The 17,757-nt window shown below is 41.7% G+C and overlaps 1 protein-coding gene across 3 annotated transcripts in view; it reads left to right on the forward strand.

The window, feature by feature from the left end:
• Positions 1–17,757, forward strand: part of LOC126365268 (adenomatous polyposis coli protein-like) — a 460,427-nt gene that overhangs the window by 255,128 nt on the left and 187,542 nt on the right. For all 3 annotated transcript variants that reach the window (XM_050008130.1, XM_050008131.1, XM_050008129.1), the window contains exon 2: positions 12,841–13,012. In XM_050008130.1, the coding sequence (XP_049864087.1) occupies positions 12,860–13,012 (153 nt within the window). In that variant the 5' untranslated portion in view covers positions 12,841–12,859. The remainder of the gene's footprint in view (positions 1–12,840; positions 13,013–17,757) is intronic.

Here is a 17,757-nt window from a genome sequence, read left to right on the forward strand (position 1 = left end):
AGTGTCTGAAGTGAAGTGAGATGGTGAACTGGCAGCACTGAGGCATAAGGTTTCAGTTGATTGTGACGAGTGTAGGCGGCGCAGTGGTGAAGACGTAGGCCTGGTATCTCGGAAGGACGGCGGTTCAAATACCCGTCTGGCCATCAATATTAAAGTTTATCGTGAACTACCTAAGTCGCTTAAGGCGAACGTTGGGACTGTTCCCTTAAAATGGCTAGGCAGATACGTCTCAATGTATTTTCGCGATATGAGCATGAGCCTCGTACGTAGTGATCTCTTCGTCGACGGGACGTTAAACATCATACTTCCTTCTTTCCTCAAGTGAAGAGCGCAATCTGTAGCGCAATGGCCGCGAGAGGCAGGAAGATGTGTTAAAGTCGCGGCCCGCTGTACAGATTCAGCTTACAAAGGGACCGTGCATACTCGTCATCACCGATGTTTTTCATGTTTATATTTCATTCCGAGCTTGGCAGAAATGAAAGTGACAACAGTGGGAGCTCCAATAGCAAATCGTTTAAACAAAACAGCATTTCTTTTACGTGTCGGCCGGGAAACTGTTTTCAGGTTTGACATTACTTGCACTCCAAATAAATCGAAATACTGTACAGTATGTTGTATTTATTAATATGTACGTAAAAGGCATGAAAAGAAAAGGCAAAGCAAATTCCCGGATTGGAAATACATTCTAGGGAAGGACTGAAAGGCGTATCCGAGGGCTTCGTATATGAAATTCTATTATTTTGTTATTCTGCTGTTTATGATCTGCACGTACTCGTGTGATACTCGTCGTACAAAGAATGGAAACAATTTTCACGGCGTTTTGCACTCATTATAAATACCGCATTTTTACAATTACGTGATTGTTTTACTCTTTCGATATAAAAATAAACTTCATTTACATCCACGGAAGGTTCGCTCTTACCGCTCAGTTTGGAAGAAAACCAAGCGTAACGGATCATTCTGCCAAATGTTGGCGAGGATAACTGATGATATACAGTGGTCTGTATTTTGATGCAGTCTTCTTGGGATGTGATGTCTTAATCTCTCTCTATGAAATATGACTAGTTTTGAAGATTTTCAGCCGGCCGCTGTGACCTAGCGGTTCTAGGCGCTTCAGTCCGGAACGGCGCTGCTGCTACGGTCGCAGGTTCGAATCCTGCCTCTGGCATGGATGTGTGTGATGTCCTTAGGTTAATTAGGTTTAAGTAGTTCCAAGTCTAGGGGACTGATGACCTCAGATATTAGTGTTTAGAGCCATTTAAACCATTTTGAAGATTTACGATCAGATCTTTGACTGATGATAAAAATAGACATTGCAGGATTGTTCTTGTGGAGTGCCTTTGGGAGATAAATTTTAATGATGGTAATCCTGATTCATACTGAAAAATCTCGCCATTTAATTGTGGATGTATGCGCCTTCCCCATTAGTCAGAATAAATTTGTTCCACTGTACACGAGTCACATAATTTTTGAATATGTCTGTTTCAAGTTTTCCGTATTTTGACGAATTGGTTATTTTCCATACTTTGCCGCGTACTCATCCACTGTGTTACGAAATGTCGATCGAAAAGGGCCAATACATCTTTGTAGACTGTCAGGAAAAACTTTTCACACAGGAATGTAGCGTATTGCGGTGTAAACGAGTGGGTTGTTCCTTCATCTTTCAGTTTATTTGCAGTGTAAATAACGAAAGAATTGAAAACACAAAAACATCCGTATAGGGACTCGACCCCATGACCCTCGGATTACCGTTCGGTAACTCTTCCGCTACACAAACCGCTACCTGTAGACTAGCCAATGGAAGTGGCTCATGCCGCACCTCCGACCCAAGGTGAACATGCTACATTTCTTCTAAAGGCTTGGCCATTTGATGCTTTCACTTACGTGTCTCCCATTTCTGGCCAGGCCCTGCATATAACTGAAGTTCGGACGAAAACAGATGACGAATAGGTTCGGTCCTCTTGTTAACATTAATGTTCATTAGAATACTACTCCACAGAGCAAAACACGCAATTTCAATGACTGTGAATCTCGTCATCAAATTCTGACTTTTGTCAGAACGTCAATATTTGTAGTTTTATCGATGCAGTTTCGCTAAATGAAGCTTATGAAAACAGTGCGCCAAGTTTAATCTAATCCTTATACTCCGGAATTGCGGTTCATTAGGATTGTTTTAGTACAGTATCTGTACAGTATTTGATACTCCAGACGTAATAGCGATAACGGTCTACGACGAGAATCATTAAATTTAAATTCATCCAACAAAACACGGATATTGGCTAGGTGTCAGTTAATAAGTTGATATTGCGCTGTACACTACTTCCTTCTTTCGTTTGATGCGAGTGTCCAATGACATCAAAGGAAGAGGTGGTGCTGTCATTGAACAAAGAGGCACAAAAGGGGATGCATAAAGGGGAATGGTTGCAAAACATCCTGGTGAATTGGTGCTGAAATATTTGCATAGATCCAGGATGCTCAGACATTGAGACGTAAATGACTGGCTGCCAAATGACAATGACGGTATGACTTATAATGAAGCAGTTATAAACATTTGTCTGCAAACAATGGCGGTAGTAATGATGGATTAACTGAACGAAGTTTGCCCTCAATCCAAACACATTACGGCACATACAGAGATAATAACGCAGTGGGACAAAATAATAGTTTTCTTGGAGTGTTAGGCGGAAACAATTTCGTCCGGAACGCCTACGTGATTCTGCTGTTCATAAACGTACAAAACTCAGTCTCATTTCCAATACCTGAGCAAACATTTGCATGAAGTTAATGTATAATTTGTATCTTTCAGTAAGAGGGTGTATCAAAAAGTAATGCATCCTGTGTCATAAAATTTTTTTAGACATACGAAAGCGGAATTTGTGCATATCATAGCCTGAACTATTCTCTATACAACATTACCGTTCAATATAGTCACCATGCATTTGTACACATTTACGCCTTCGCTGAATATTGGCATATTAATCAGTGTGGAAAAATTCAGGATTTTGCTTCTTGACGCACGATTTTAAAACTATTTTAACCTTTTATATGTCACTGGAAGAGAACCTATATGCTTACTGATTCAGAGACCCAAACAGATAGTGTTCAAACGGGGCCAAGTCAGGGCTCTAAGGTGCATGAGGCACAACAGACTATCCCATTTTTGCAGTCGCTAGATTTATGAAAAATGACATATGGGGGGGGGGGGGGGGCGGGCGTGCATTACTGTGACGAAACTTGCTGGCACAACGTCTTTTGTGGTCTCTTCTAACTGCGTTTTCAGTTTTCTAAAGTGTGGTTACAGAGGTTTCGCTGTTGATTCTGAACTCTAGCACGTCTGCCTACTCCAATCAATTCATCAGCATATCCTCCATTGATACTTGGTGCATCTTCAATCTGCGTTACTCCGTTACCAAGCTTCTCTACCAACACCGCACACTGTTGAGGTGCATTACAGCGACCCGACAGATTTTCTTCAGGCGTGAAGTTAAAACAACTTTAAAATAATGGGTCAAGAATCAAAACTCTGAATTTTTCCTAACTGGTTTTGATGTCTGAGTTGAACGATGGCGCAAGAATGCACAAATGCGTGGTGATCATGTTAAACGGTAGTGTTGTGTAGAGTACAGGTCAGCCTATGATCTGTTTAAACTTCTGACAAAGAAGCATTGCGTTTTGATACACCCTCGAGAAAATAACCTACTTCGCTTTACTTTCTCTGCCTTTCCGGATTATGCGGATTTTCAATTATCTCGATGACCTACAGTCCCATCTAATACGGATAAAAGAGGTTACGCTTTACTGTGAGAAACCACAGTGTCTTTTAATTATTAAGAAGCTTATCTGAGCAAAGCGTCTTCATGCGGTAGCTAGAGGGTAAATTACGATAAAAGTGCATTTGTCACGTAACTAGAAGACTGCACAAAAAAGTCTTTGGCCTGTTTTATACGTAACATGAGGCTTTCAGATAGAGGCGTGGTAGGAGGCAGCTATCTTTTGTAGGGTCGTGTGTGCAATTGGCCGTGAGTGAGGGCGTTAATAACAGCGTGGCGCGCCAAGCCGAGCGAGCCGAGATGCGCCAGGTCAGCGCGTCTCGTTTCCGCCCCGACACCCACAGCGCCACCAGCCAACGGCCTAACGTCCGTCGCCCCGGACTCGGTTCCATCTCTTCGGCCTCCCTATTCTGACACCTGTCAATACGGGCTGATGAGGATGTACTGAAGTGTTGAATCTTTGACGACCTGAATTGCAACATACGTAGTTACAAGAAAAAACAAATTTTGAAACTAGTTCGATTTCCGTTCCAATGGAGCTTACAAAGGGAGCATATTGAACGGCAGTCTCCTATTGTCTCCGAAGTTGTACAATTTAAACCTCAGTCCTGAAACTCACTAGCTGCAACTTTATTGTACTTTCGTTAATTTTTCACATTTATTAGCAAATCGAAAAGTTAATGCACTAGTGTTGAAAAAAATAAGATTTTTATTTTTAATTACTAAGCATACGAAAAACATCACTTTTCCACAATAAAATACGACACAAAATGAGAAACCTCAAAAAATATTCATTTGTAGAAATTTAGTAGTATTATCGATGTATGGAAATTTTTTATTTTGCAGTGAGACAAATGAAACAGTAGTTTATTTTAATTCGATCACTCATTAAAAATTATGGTTATATATCGTTAATTCATGTAGCGTCTCGTCGCCACCGTCGAGTCTTACACCAAGGGAGCAAGAGAGAGGGTGGTGTTATGGTGTCCTCTTTCCACAACACAAATGCACACGTGGCTTAACACGGTTCTTTATTTACAGGAACCGATAGCTGCGGAATCCATATGTTGATGTACAAGCTCGTCCGTAATAATCCTCTTGCAGGCAATATCAGTAATCTTGCATGTTACACTATTCTGGATCCACTATGTATTGTCGTAGCCTAAGCCCGCTCTGCGAATGAATGACAGACGCCAAACAAGGGTTTGTCGAGTTAGTGACTGAGTGCGGCCATCCGTGAGCGGCGGCAGCCCAAACTTCTGGGAAAGGGCTTTGGCTGCATGTTGCCTGCGAATATGTCTCTGGTCTCTCTCGTGATAGGCGCGCTTGATCGAGCGCCTAATACCGATTTCGCGCTACATTTTTGGCAACCGGTGTGCTAGCGACAACTTGCGCCAGCACAATTACCATTTCCATTTGAAAATATTGAAATAAAAGCTAAGAAATGTGAGTTGCATCTATCTAAATTTAAACCAGTGACTTCAGTATTACAAGGCTCTTCATTACCAGAGACTATGTTGGTAAAATAAAAATGTTTGTGCTTAACTGCGCACGGATGTATTCTAATATTTAAAGGCAATTTTCTCGAGTGTTTTTGAGAATTACGTCCCGCTGCTTTAGGATATTGATATTTGGAGTTCAGTATGTAGACAATACGAAAAGACTAGTCCGTCATTCCCCAGCTGTTCATCAAAGAAAACGGGTGAGACATGTGGTCCACTTGCTGCAGATCCCAGTCCCTGTTCCGCCGATAGTCTCTATGCGTTCTCCAAGGCAGTCAGTTAAATTACCACCTACTGCTCTCTCTAAATGATACATTACATGCCGGCCGGAGTGGTCGTGCGGTTCTAGGCGCAGCAGTCTGGAACCGAGCTACCGCTACGGTCGCAGGTTCGAATCCTGCCTCTGGCATTGATGTGTGTGATGTCCTTAGGTTAGATAGGTTTAATTAGTTCTAAGCTCTAGGCGACTGATGTCCTGAAAAGTTAAGTCGCATAGTGCTCAGAGCCATATGAGCCATACATTACATATTGCGCGTATTTTAGTAGTAGTCTATCTAGCGTCTTGCGGCATTTAATACATTACGTAGAACAGAATGGCACTTTGAAAGTATCGCTACCTAGTACCTGTAAATAATATGCCCGAGCAGAACAAAAATCCACGTCGCGTCTGACTTACAACAAGAGGTTACGTAGTCAGCGTCTCCCTACATTTTCATGGCGGTTGCATGAATCAGTGGCGTCTGTTACCAAAGTGGTCGGCTATGAGAGACGCCTCGTCCCATATCAGGTAGCCTCTTAAGACCCATCTAGCGATTAGATCACAGATGCAACATCCCACGGAGGGACTAACACGCCTTCTTAATTTACTTTCGACTAAGACATGATGGTAAACAGAGAGCGGAAAAGTACTCCAGAAGGTAAGCAATCCTTTATCGGTGAAAACAGTGATGCAACTATGGCTTCGGATTCTGAAGAGCCTTGAACGTCATGTAAGGAAGAGTCGGAGGATCCTAGAACTTCTCGCATACAGCCTAAGAAAAAATATCGACTAGACACACTGAGAATAAACACCCAACTAAAGACTGGGAAACTTAAACCATTGACGAATTTGTTAATCAGACGCAACATACTCATGCTAGTACTTACGCCAGATGTGTTTGAGAAAAGCATTTGAATCAGAGGGGTACAGGATCTATAAAGAATAAACAAAGTCACCATGCTTGGAACAGCTTCCATGGTCAAACGTAATCTAACAGAATCTGTAACGAATTTTGCGTCCCCATCTAAGGGAACATTACAAACAAGGACTATACCATCATTAAATGCAAAGGCAAATGCACCTACCAACAACAGCAGAAAAAAATCGAGAAAAGCCAATTAATTTTGGGAGACAAAAGAACATGAGACTTCAAAAATACCGAAGCACCACGTAAAACTACTCTTAGAAGACTTCAACCCACAGACCGGCAGAGAAGAGAAATAAGAGGCAACAGCAGTGAATTTTCCTGCACACAAACGCAGCAGTAAGAAAAGGAGTAAGAAGACCTGGTTCCTCGTAACACACTTTTAGGCTGATATTACCTGAATCCTGTGGCAATAACCAAACAAAATCATAGAGAAATCATAAACGTACGATTCAGAAGACGATTGGGTAGAGATTAGGACCACTTTTTAACAGAAATCAAAGCCAAGTTTCAACCTAGAAGACCAAACCCCGAAATTGAAAAAGTGCTCAGAGTTGACACGAAAGTTCTGTCATATAACAAGAACGAATTTGTTAAAAAGCTTCACGCAAAAATATGAGAAACGGGGACGAAATCAGTTTTCATAGAAGACATAACAAGTTACAAGCCGATGAGTCTATACTTCAAAGATTCAACAAGCAAACTGATTACCCACCGACAAAGACAACTGTAAGTTACTAGCAAAATGTTTCAAAAATCTTCTAAACTGCGAGGAACCAACACAACGATTAATTTTCAGACAGCTTCGAAAGGAAAACCCACCCTCAGAACCACTACCACTGCATCAAATCGAACAATACATATGAAAAACAGAGCACCAGATGAAGACAGCATATAATCTGAGACGTGTAAAGTTGGAGGGAAGCGGGCAGCTGAGAGATTTTATGAGCTTATTAAAGAAGCTAAGAGAAAAAAAGAATGCCGGACGACTGGAAACAAGGCATAATCCATCCGCTACATAAGAAGGGTGACAGGACAGACACCAATTGTTACCGAGGCATATCTCTACTTTGTCACCCACAAAATTATGTCCAAAGTTCTACTGCATAAAATAGATCAAGTAGAACACACAATTGGCGACTGCCAAGCAGGATTTAGAAAAAAAATAGATCGTGCCCCCCCCCCCCCCCTAGCAAATTTTTAACTTGAAGACTATCCTCAGGATCAGAACAATGCGGAACTTCAATACAATCGCTAAATTCATCGATTTCAAAAAAGCGTAAGATTCTGTGGATGGACACTATTCCTAACACTGGAAGGAGCAGAAATCGACAAGACAACCAGACAGTCAGACAATTAGTCGAACAGACACTGAAGACACAACTTCAAAAATTAAATTTCCAGGAGAAGTTTCTGAACCCTTCAGAATAAATACAGGTGTTTTGCAGGGCAATGGACTCTCATAGATTCTCTTCAGTCTGGTCTTAGACAAGGTCTTGAGAGTGTGGAATAAAGAACTACAAGAGAAAAACATCTAGGACAAGGAAGAGGAAGATTTGAGGTGAAATGTCTCGCTTTTGCTGGTGATATTGCAGTAACTTCTAAAGACAAAACAGATGTAAAGATTATGATTGGAAACAGTTCACAAAATTGAAGCTAAAAACAGATTACTAATATCATATGAGAAAACGGAATACAATGAACATAAACACGACCAAAAAAAATATACAAACGCAGCATGGACACATCAGAAGAGTTCGTAAGTTTAAATATTTGGGAGAAAGGATTCAATCAGATGGGTTAGATAAAAAAACACGTAAGGAAAGATAGAAGAAATATTAACAGACAAACTCATCAAAAATCGATGTAATATACGATTGGTCTCACTCCAGACATAAATTAAACACTAGTCAGCGTAATCAAACCGAGAGCACTTCACGGATCCGAATGCCTAACACTTAATAAAAGAGGTGAAAACTAACTGGAAAAGAAAGAAAGGAAAATACTCAGAAAAATTATTGGACCACATGAGAACGAAGATAACTGGACGAGGATATATATATATATATATATATATATATATATATATATATATATATATATATATATATATATATATATATATTTATTAAGAAATCAGACACAATAAGAAATTGGAGATTAGAATTTTACCGTTATATGTACAGAGTGAATGACAATAGGCTAACGAATTTTTTTTAATTTCCAAGTTAAAAAACACCACAGAATGGCTGGAAGGGACAGGAAAGGACTTGAGAAAAGTCAGAGAAAACACCATACACAACAGGAAAAGCTTCAGGCTACTGATGAATACTGCAAACATTGCTGCCCAACAACGAAATTAACAACCTAGGAGAGCGATGTCAAATGAACAGAGGCAGGCCATAACTCAACGCATGAAGTTGTTCTGAGACGATAAAAAAAGGAAAAAACTTACGTCTTTGTATTTGGTTCTAAGCGGTCTAAATTACCGGATTCTGGGATAAAACAACAAAAGCCTGCTATGCTCCGTTTGGGATGCTGTGTTAAATCCTCACTGAAAGCATTGTTCGCCACTAAGAAGTAGGGAAAATACTTGACACGAGAGCATCACAGGGTTTTCATGACACCAACCTGGTTCGTAATGGAAAGTGTAGAGGAAACGTGCGTTGAAGCAGAGGCGTTACGCCTGATTTGCGGTGCCTGCCTGTAACACACTGCTGCCGTGTTGGTTGCCTACCTCGGCGTTGCGGGTGACATCGCGACGATCAGATGCACCAGCTTCAGCGGAAACTTAACAAGTAATGGCTTGCATGTACCCCATGCAGAGATACTGGGGACATGAACTATATTGGTAAAGGCTGAAAATTTTGACGAAACACACGTGTCGCCGTTACCAAGAGCGAAAGCAAGAGCAACGCTAACGAGTTATCGTAAATACACTATTCCGTAGTATGAAAGCAGTTTTGTAATTCATGCTGATTGGGTTATGATACGTTGTGTGAAATTTGGGTAATAGGCGTCAGTAATAAAAGTATTTTGGAAACATAATTTGAATTCGGCGGTGTTAAAAGCGAGAACGACTTTCTCTGCAGTCTTGTGTAAATTGAAGAGCGGACGGGTGAGTTCACATTCTCTATCCTACTATATCACAAGTAACACGTGCAGCCTGTTTCACCGTTCCGCAGATGCGGCACAATATGCAGACACGCCAGCGAGGGTTCGGTTTCACCTGACTACGTAAACATTAAACAGAATTCACAAATCAATAACGCAAGAAACGCCGGAAGACGGGATCGACTTCAATCATCAAGCGCTGCACTGCACTACACTTCGCTACTAGACGGGAACCTGGTTATTAGTCATCCTGTACGACAGTTGTAGCTTTCTTCTGAGGAAGCAAACTTCCTCCACCACAAGCGCTGCTTTTTATTCAGTTTACGGAGAAACTATACGATATCTTTAATCCGCGTGTTATCAGCCTCTTCGTACTTGTTAAACGTTGCAGAATGAAGGGTGCAGTTTAAAAAAGCGCTTCGGATGACAATGTTTGTCCGTTGTTGCATCCGTCAGCAGCCCTCACACAACTAACACCACCTCATTGTTATTCCTCTGTCACTGATCTACTGCAGAATACGATATTTCGAACATAATGGAGGAAATGTTTCTGTTCGTGAGCTATTCTGACTTACTTATAAATCTATATCTGGAAAACAGTTGGTTAAAGTTGAAAAAGAGCCTCTGTCATTTATATCAAACGAAGCACCGAGATCTGTGGTCTGTTAGTGACAAGGTGAACGTGCATCGGGTTGCAATACGTAAGGAAATCATTCTGTCGTAACTGGTAGAGCTCTAGATATTCAGCAAGCGCTAAACAGACTTGTGTGGAGCTAACATACATTTTAAATCTACTAAGTTTTCTACGTCCTCCACAAAACTCGATTCCCTGGTCATTTGTCTTCCAGCTATTTGATGTGTGTGTGTGTGTGTGTGTGTGTGTGTGTGTGTGTGTGTGTGTGTGTGTGTGTGTGAGAGAGAGAGAGAGAGAGGAGAGAGAGAGAGAGAGAGAGAGAGAGAGAGAGAGAGAGAGAGAGAGAGAGAGAGAGAGAGAGAGATCAGATATGTTCGAAATTTCCTCCAGGGAGTGGCGTTTCCGATGTACACTTAAATACTACAATGCACTAAGGAAAACTGAGGTTAACTAACCATATAGCCTTGTATATTAACGTAAGTTTCACTGTTTTACTAAGTTTGTAGATTTGGGTCACACAGCTGCGTAACGGAAAAGACTTCCTTTTGCCCACGAACTTAGATACTATCGGCGACTCCCTTTCAGTAGTTGTCTAATATGTTATTGATATGCTGCATCTCCATAGTATCTATTTGTGTGACTACCAACAGTCTACGTTTAGAAAATTTGTTTTATAAGCCTGTTTCAGTACAGTGTATTGAGCCATCATCTTTATACAAAGAAAAAACTTAATCACTTTACTTATTGGCTTTACGATACTCATCACTAATGAATTTATTATACTTTTAATAGGTATAAAAATGACTCCAGTACTGCTGATTGTGTAAAGAAAGTTATAAATTATACATTATACTGCGAATATGTTGCAATGTATTACATTTTAAAATTTTAGTTTTGTTGGGGTCCACAGCCTCAACGTGTTTTGAGAATGAAAACTTGGTTCAAGTAGGCTGTATTATTTTTGTTTTCCGTGCAATAGGCCAGTTTCATCCGAGGGTCATTTTCAAGCACGTTGGGATGACTGCAGCTTACAGACATTTGTTTTTGAATCGGACACATTCCTTCAACCTTACCATTTTTTGCGAACTTCCGTTGATAGTCCATAATTTTAATCCATTCCATACCTGGCAAACGTTAAATTATTTAAGTATTCACATTGTCATTAGATATTGGAATTAAGGATGGCACTAATGCTGTAGAAACGTCAGTCAGATCCTCGTTAAAAATCCTGACTCTTTGACACTCTAAATGGTTTAGCGAAACGAACTGTCAAGGCTTGGGAGGTAACATTAAGAACGCAGCTAAAGCGTAACTATACTTCATATTACCTCGGACTTGTACTGATTAGACTGAAATTACTTTACCGATCTCCACCGTTTACACACATATGCACAATAAACTGCAAATAATTATTTTATGTAAGTATAATTTTCCTTATATAAAGTGTTGTAAATGCAGAATGACATTTGCACTCTGCAACGGAGTAAGCGCCGATATGAAACTACCTGGCAGATTAAAACTGTTTGCTGGACCGAGACTCGAATTCAGGACCTTTGCCTTTTCACGCACAAGTGCTTTGCCATCTAAGCTACCCGAGGACGATTCACGACCCGTCTACACGGGACGACTCGTGAATCTTGCTTGGGTAGCTCAGATGGTAGGTCACCTTCCCGCGAATGACAAAGGCCCCGAGTTCGAGTCTCGGTCTGGCACACTGTTGTAAAATGCATTGCTGATCATTTCTTGTAACGGAGGGTAGTTGCCAGTAATAGGTAATTTTACTGTGATCATCATTTCGTTCTAATTCAGTGCTTTTAAAGAATTTTAAAAAAAATTTCCTTGTTTGTATAGTGGAAATGTGTTATGACTGAGTACCGGAAAAAATACTATTTCACTTTTGTATTTAAGTTGTTATTATTCCGTCTTTTATGTGCACTCTTCAAGTCTTTCCTGCATTTAATTTCTTTCGTTCGTTTTATTATAAAAATAGTAAAATTATGTTGAAAACTATGGGAGGGAAACAGAGGCGTATTTGCAGATCAAACAAATAACAGGCTTCAGCTTATTAACAGGATACTGGAAAACTGAGATTGGCCTGAGGCTGCTTAAACAACACTTGCTCCGCCTGGACCAGAACAGTGGTCAACTATTTGTGATCACAAGAGGATGAACAGGCCACATCGAGCAGTATCTGAGGAAGGACAGCAGAAATGACCACCAGTTTGGTTGACTCGCTGAAGAGTAGAACAGTAACGCTGCTGAACATCGGCCGAAACTTCAAGAAAGATGCACAGCATCACGCGAAAATGTACTAGAAATTCCAAGAAGCGGTGTGCAGGGCGGGTTTTAATAACTTTCCTCTGTCACCATTCTCCACGATCATATACGTGGCGTACCCATTAAAAGTGAAAGGCAAACTTACGAAACTTACACTAACAGCAGATGTACGCAAGCAAACATTCGTGGAATAAATTCTACCTTTAGCCATTGACTGACATTGGTTTTCCAGAGTGTTGATGTAGATATTGTGTCTGTATTTTAGTAACATGTCGGCAGCGTTAGTTAGAACGGATGTTTTGTACTTTGAAAATTGTCTGTGTGGAGTGCAGCGGGACCTGACTGAGTGCTGTCCGCAGGCAGAGGTCGGGGCGCCCGATGTGCTGGACGCAGCGATGGTCGCCCGCGGCGCATGCGCTCTGCAGCATCGCCTACATCTGCGCGGGCGCCGTGCAGCTGGTGGCCGGCGTCTTCTTCCTCATCTCGCTGCCCGTCTTCAAGCTGGGCTCCAACATCTGGACCGGCGCCTGGGTGAGTCCCTGCTCCTCTCTCGCTTCAAACGCTCGTGTAACTGTGTCTCTGAAAAGAATGTTGCTATGGTCAGGCACGGGACTCCGTTTAGTCATCACTGCTGAATCAATACGAATATAAAACAGTTGCCAGTCGCTTACGTAGATGACCGTTGTATCCGTTGTCATTATTCGTGTTTTCTCGAAACTGAGAGACACATGGTTGTTTAGCACAAGAAGTCTTTGGTCCAAACAGTATAGCAGGTGCCACTAGGAGTATGCTGATCAAATACCTCTATATTTAATAACCATATACAACCGCTCGACAGAAGAAAGCTCTGTACCTAAGAGTGGAAAGTTGCACGAGAAACACAGTCATACAAGAAAGGAAATAGAATTAACCCATAGTATCATCGACATCGATTTGTAACACGATTTTGAAACACGCACTGTTCTAACAAAACTATCTTCTGAACACAAACAGCACTCTTGAGGAAATACTGTTGTTGTGAAACACAGATGGCCCTTGATTCAAACGAAGTACCGAGTGCTATCAACCGGAGATCGTAAGCTGGTTTTCAGAAGGTTTTTGTCACCGTTCCTCCCAAGGGGCTTCTAATGAAATTTCGTGCCAGTGAAGTATCGTTCGGGTTGTGCAACTGGATTTGTGATAGGTGAGAATTCATATAGCGAAACGGAAATGATGCTTGGGGTTGTCAAAAAAATGTTAAGTCATCCTCTGTTCCTAATCTACACTAGTTGACACTGGCTAAAGACTAAGCGACAGTTGTTGCGGAGTACCCGACCATTGATAGTAAAAGGAGAAGTAGAGCGCGGGGCATGTTAACTGCAGCGGAGCATGTACACGAAAACACTTTATGCATTCGACAGTCCATGCAGTGCGGTGTTCGACGAAGGTAATTGTGGAACCGATTAGTGCGACATTCCATGTGGTACGGCAACATAATTGCTAGGCATCAGTTGACGCTTACGATCGAGGACGCCCCGAAGGCGGTCAAAATGCTATTACTGTGGCCACAGTAATGGGAGTGGCCTTAAAAAAGGTCGCTGAAGCTGGGAATGCTTTGTGAAAGCATGCCGGTGGTCAGAGGCCACAACACTGTGCAAGAGTATCGATCCTTAGCCCTAGGGGCGAAAAGGCGCAGACATCTCACTCCTAGGCAGATTGCTGCAGACCTTGCAAACGCTGCGGCACTAGGCCATATCTTCGCGGTTAATTCAGACTGGTTTGTATACTTGCAAGCCTGTTAAAGGCATCCTGCTTCAATCATATCATAGTCGAGAAAGCGTTCGTTGGTATATGGAGAATATTGGTTGGTGTCAGCAACGGTGGTGTCCTGTAGCGAATCCCGTTTCACTGTGGCAAGTGATCTTACCAACAGTTAGTGTGTGTGCGTGTGTGTGTGGGGGGGGGGGGGGGGGGGGGAGGGAGGGACGGGGCACGTTGAACACAACGGAATGTCTGTGAAAATCATCAGTATATCCTATGCGTTATGGTTGTAAGTAGGATGTTTGGTTTTTTTATTGGTAACGCCGCCGCCACGTAGCGCTCTGTATGAAAATCACTGGCTGTGCCATGTGCAGTCTGTGGCTGGTTTGCATTGTTGTCTGCCATTGTAGTGTTGGGCAGCTGGATGCTAACAGCGCGTCGCGTTGCGCAGTTGGAGGTGAGCCGCCAGCAGTGGTGGATGTGGGGAGAGAGATGGCGGAGTTTTGAAATTTGTAAGACTGGATGTCATGAACTGCTATATATATTATGACTATTAAGGTAAATACATTGTTTGTTCTGTATTAAAATCTTTCATTTACTAACTATGCCTATCAATAGTTAGTGCCTTCAGTAGTTTGAATCTTTTATTTAGCTGGCAGTAGTGGCGCTCGCTGTATTGCAGTAGCTTGAGTAACGAAGATTTTTGTGAGGTAAGTGATTTGTGAAACGTATAGGTTAATGTTAGTCAGGGCCATTCTTTTGTAGGGATTACTGAAAGTCAGATTGCGTTGCGCTAAAAAAAAATATTGTCAGTTTAAGCACAGTCTTGTACAATTTATCAAAGGGGACGTTTCATGGTGTGGGCAAGCATTACACACAATGATTGAACACCACTGCATATTTTGCCTGAAGTACCGTTACAGCCCACCGATAGAGCAGGGAGACTTTTCTGGATCATGTTCGTCTGCGTAGGGGTGCGATAGGTCCAGACCTTCTGTTTATGGACGACAGTTCCCGCCCACACAGGACCACTACACTCGAAAGTAAACATATTGAACATGAGGAAAGGCGTCCGTACTCCTCAGGCCTAAACCTTACAGCGGATGCCTGGGAAGCTCTTCGCAGATGCGTTTCTCAACAAACGCCTCCTCCCAGAACCGTGCAAGAACTAAAAACCGCCTTTAGATCAGAGTAGGACAGTATCGCCCAAGGATTCCATAACTGTTGGGTTACACCTGTTACTCATGCTGATAACCGGAGAGAAGGGGCATCCTCCTTACCGGGTGTCGGACATCGATAATTACTTCGGGAGTCTGACCTGCGTCAACCGTGAACGCTATTTATCTGTTATCCTGCTTCCCCATGCGGTGAACTCTGTACCATTTTTCGTTATAAATATACCACACCAACTGTGTTGCGTATGCACTGTTTCTTGTAGTCCATCATTGTCATTATTCCAGTCCCACAGTGTCTCTTCCTTAGAAATTGTCAAGCAGTGGATATAAACGATTTAGCAATCAAAGCAGCATTCTGATTGTTTGCAGATGATGCTGTCGTTTACCGTCTACTAAAGTCAGCAGAAAATCAAGCCAATTTATAAAATGGTTTAAGAACGACACCTGTATGCTGTGGATATTGATAACTGACCATAAACAATAAAAGTATGATTGTCCTACACAGTACTAAGAAAAAGTACCGTTAAATTTTGGTTACACGATGAATAATCCAAATTTAAAGGTGTAGATTTACCTAAATACCTAAGGAAAACAATTACGAACAACTTAAATTTGTATCACCGTTTAGGATACGTTATGGGTAGTTTAACCAAAGAACGCGTTTTACTGGCAGAACACTTAAAAGGTGCAACAAATCTAGAGACTGCCTACATAGTTACGGCGACGATTAAAACAAAGGCGATTTTCGTTGCAGCGAGTTGTGTTAACGAAATTTCAAGCATCACTTTCTCCTCCAAGTGCAAAAATATTTTGTTGACTCACCTACATGGAGAGGAGGGATTATCACAATCAAATAAGAAAAAATGGGAACTCGCACGGAAATGTGTGTTCATTTTTCCCACATGCTCTTGGAGAGTGCAACGATCGAGAAAAAAATCTGAAAGTGATTTTGCGAAGCCTCTTCCAAAATCACACGTGTGAATTGCAGAGTAATCTTGGAGATGAAACAAATTTCCTCATCGGACAAGGTAATAGTATGATAAAATTCTACAATCGTATTGGAAAGAATGTGGTTTCAGCTACAAATCCGTACGTACTGATTGATACACAGCGTGGTCAGAAGGTCTGAAAAGATTCGAACGGTTTTTGCGGGGTAGATTGTACTGAGAAATATTTGTTAAGAAAAAAATTAACTCTGTTGCGCCGTTTCCGAGTTAATTAGCATTGAAGTTAGCTTATCAGCCCATTGCACTCGCAAATTCAACCAGCCCCGTCAGATACAATTACTATCGCTTGTTCTCATAGCGTAGTTGATAGCGCACGAGACTGCTCAGCCTTTGGCGGGGTTTCGATCCTACTACCTTCCCATGTCCAATTTTTGTATCGTGCTCTTTGCTTTTAGGAAACCAAATCAGGACCACGTTTTGCGCCCCTGCCTCTGGCAGGCCGCTTGAATTTGCGCGCATAATGCCCTCATTGGCTAACTTCGACAATAATTAACTCTGAAACCGCGGAACGTGTCGAATTTTTTTCTTAATTATTTCTCAACGCTACCCACCCCACCCCCACCCAACAACACCCTCATAAGCTTTTCCACCGCGTATAGTTGACCCTGTATGGGCACCACAAATATATATTTTCTCCCTACAAAAATGAGATTCAGTACCGCTCTTACGATTTCACAAGGAACACACAAACAAGAAATATAGCTTCTGTTGGAAGTTCGCTTTGTTTCGTGCTCTCACCTCCTCATATTCAGCTCCCAACAGCAGTATCCTTGCATCCCCACTGCTGACTTGATCATTTTCTCTTCTCGCTGCCTTTTGGACATTTATCTTTATTTCTTCTGCACTATTCCCCCCATTTGAACTTCATTGCTACATAATTGTTAGTGAAAGAAGTGTGTGCAGTGGGTAAGACACGCCTCTCGTTTTCAGTGGTAGCGAAATTTCTTTCAGTCATACTCATCCCGTTTTTTCTGTTTCCCAAAATCACTTCCAGCAATTGCTATGACAGTCGGTCAATTATGTCACTTCCGATCTGTCCACAGGACATGTCAGGCTTCGTGTTTTCGTTCCTCTCATTCGTAACAGACATAACTTTGTTATATAAAACATGTACGTTCATTCACATTCTTATCTATGCCAGTTGATTCTTCTACGCATCAAAGGGATGCAATTCGATCCTCAATGCTGTATGTTCTTGCTAGTTCACAAGCCAGGAAAACGGATTCATAATAATTAGTTTTCGTGCGCTCACTCGATTTTATCGACCGAGGTGATGCAGCGCTAAGACATTGAACTTATATTTTGGAGAATTGGGGTTAAAATCCCGGACCTGAAATCCTGATTAAGGTTTTCA

This window comes from Schistocerca gregaria, chromosome 1, assembly GCF_023897955.1.
Source record: "Schistocerca gregaria isolate iqSchGreg1 chromosome 1, iqSchGreg1.2, whole genome shotgun sequence".
Classification (NCBI taxonomy): Eukaryota; Metazoa; Arthropoda; class Insecta; order Orthoptera; family Acrididae; genus Schistocerca; species Schistocerca gregaria.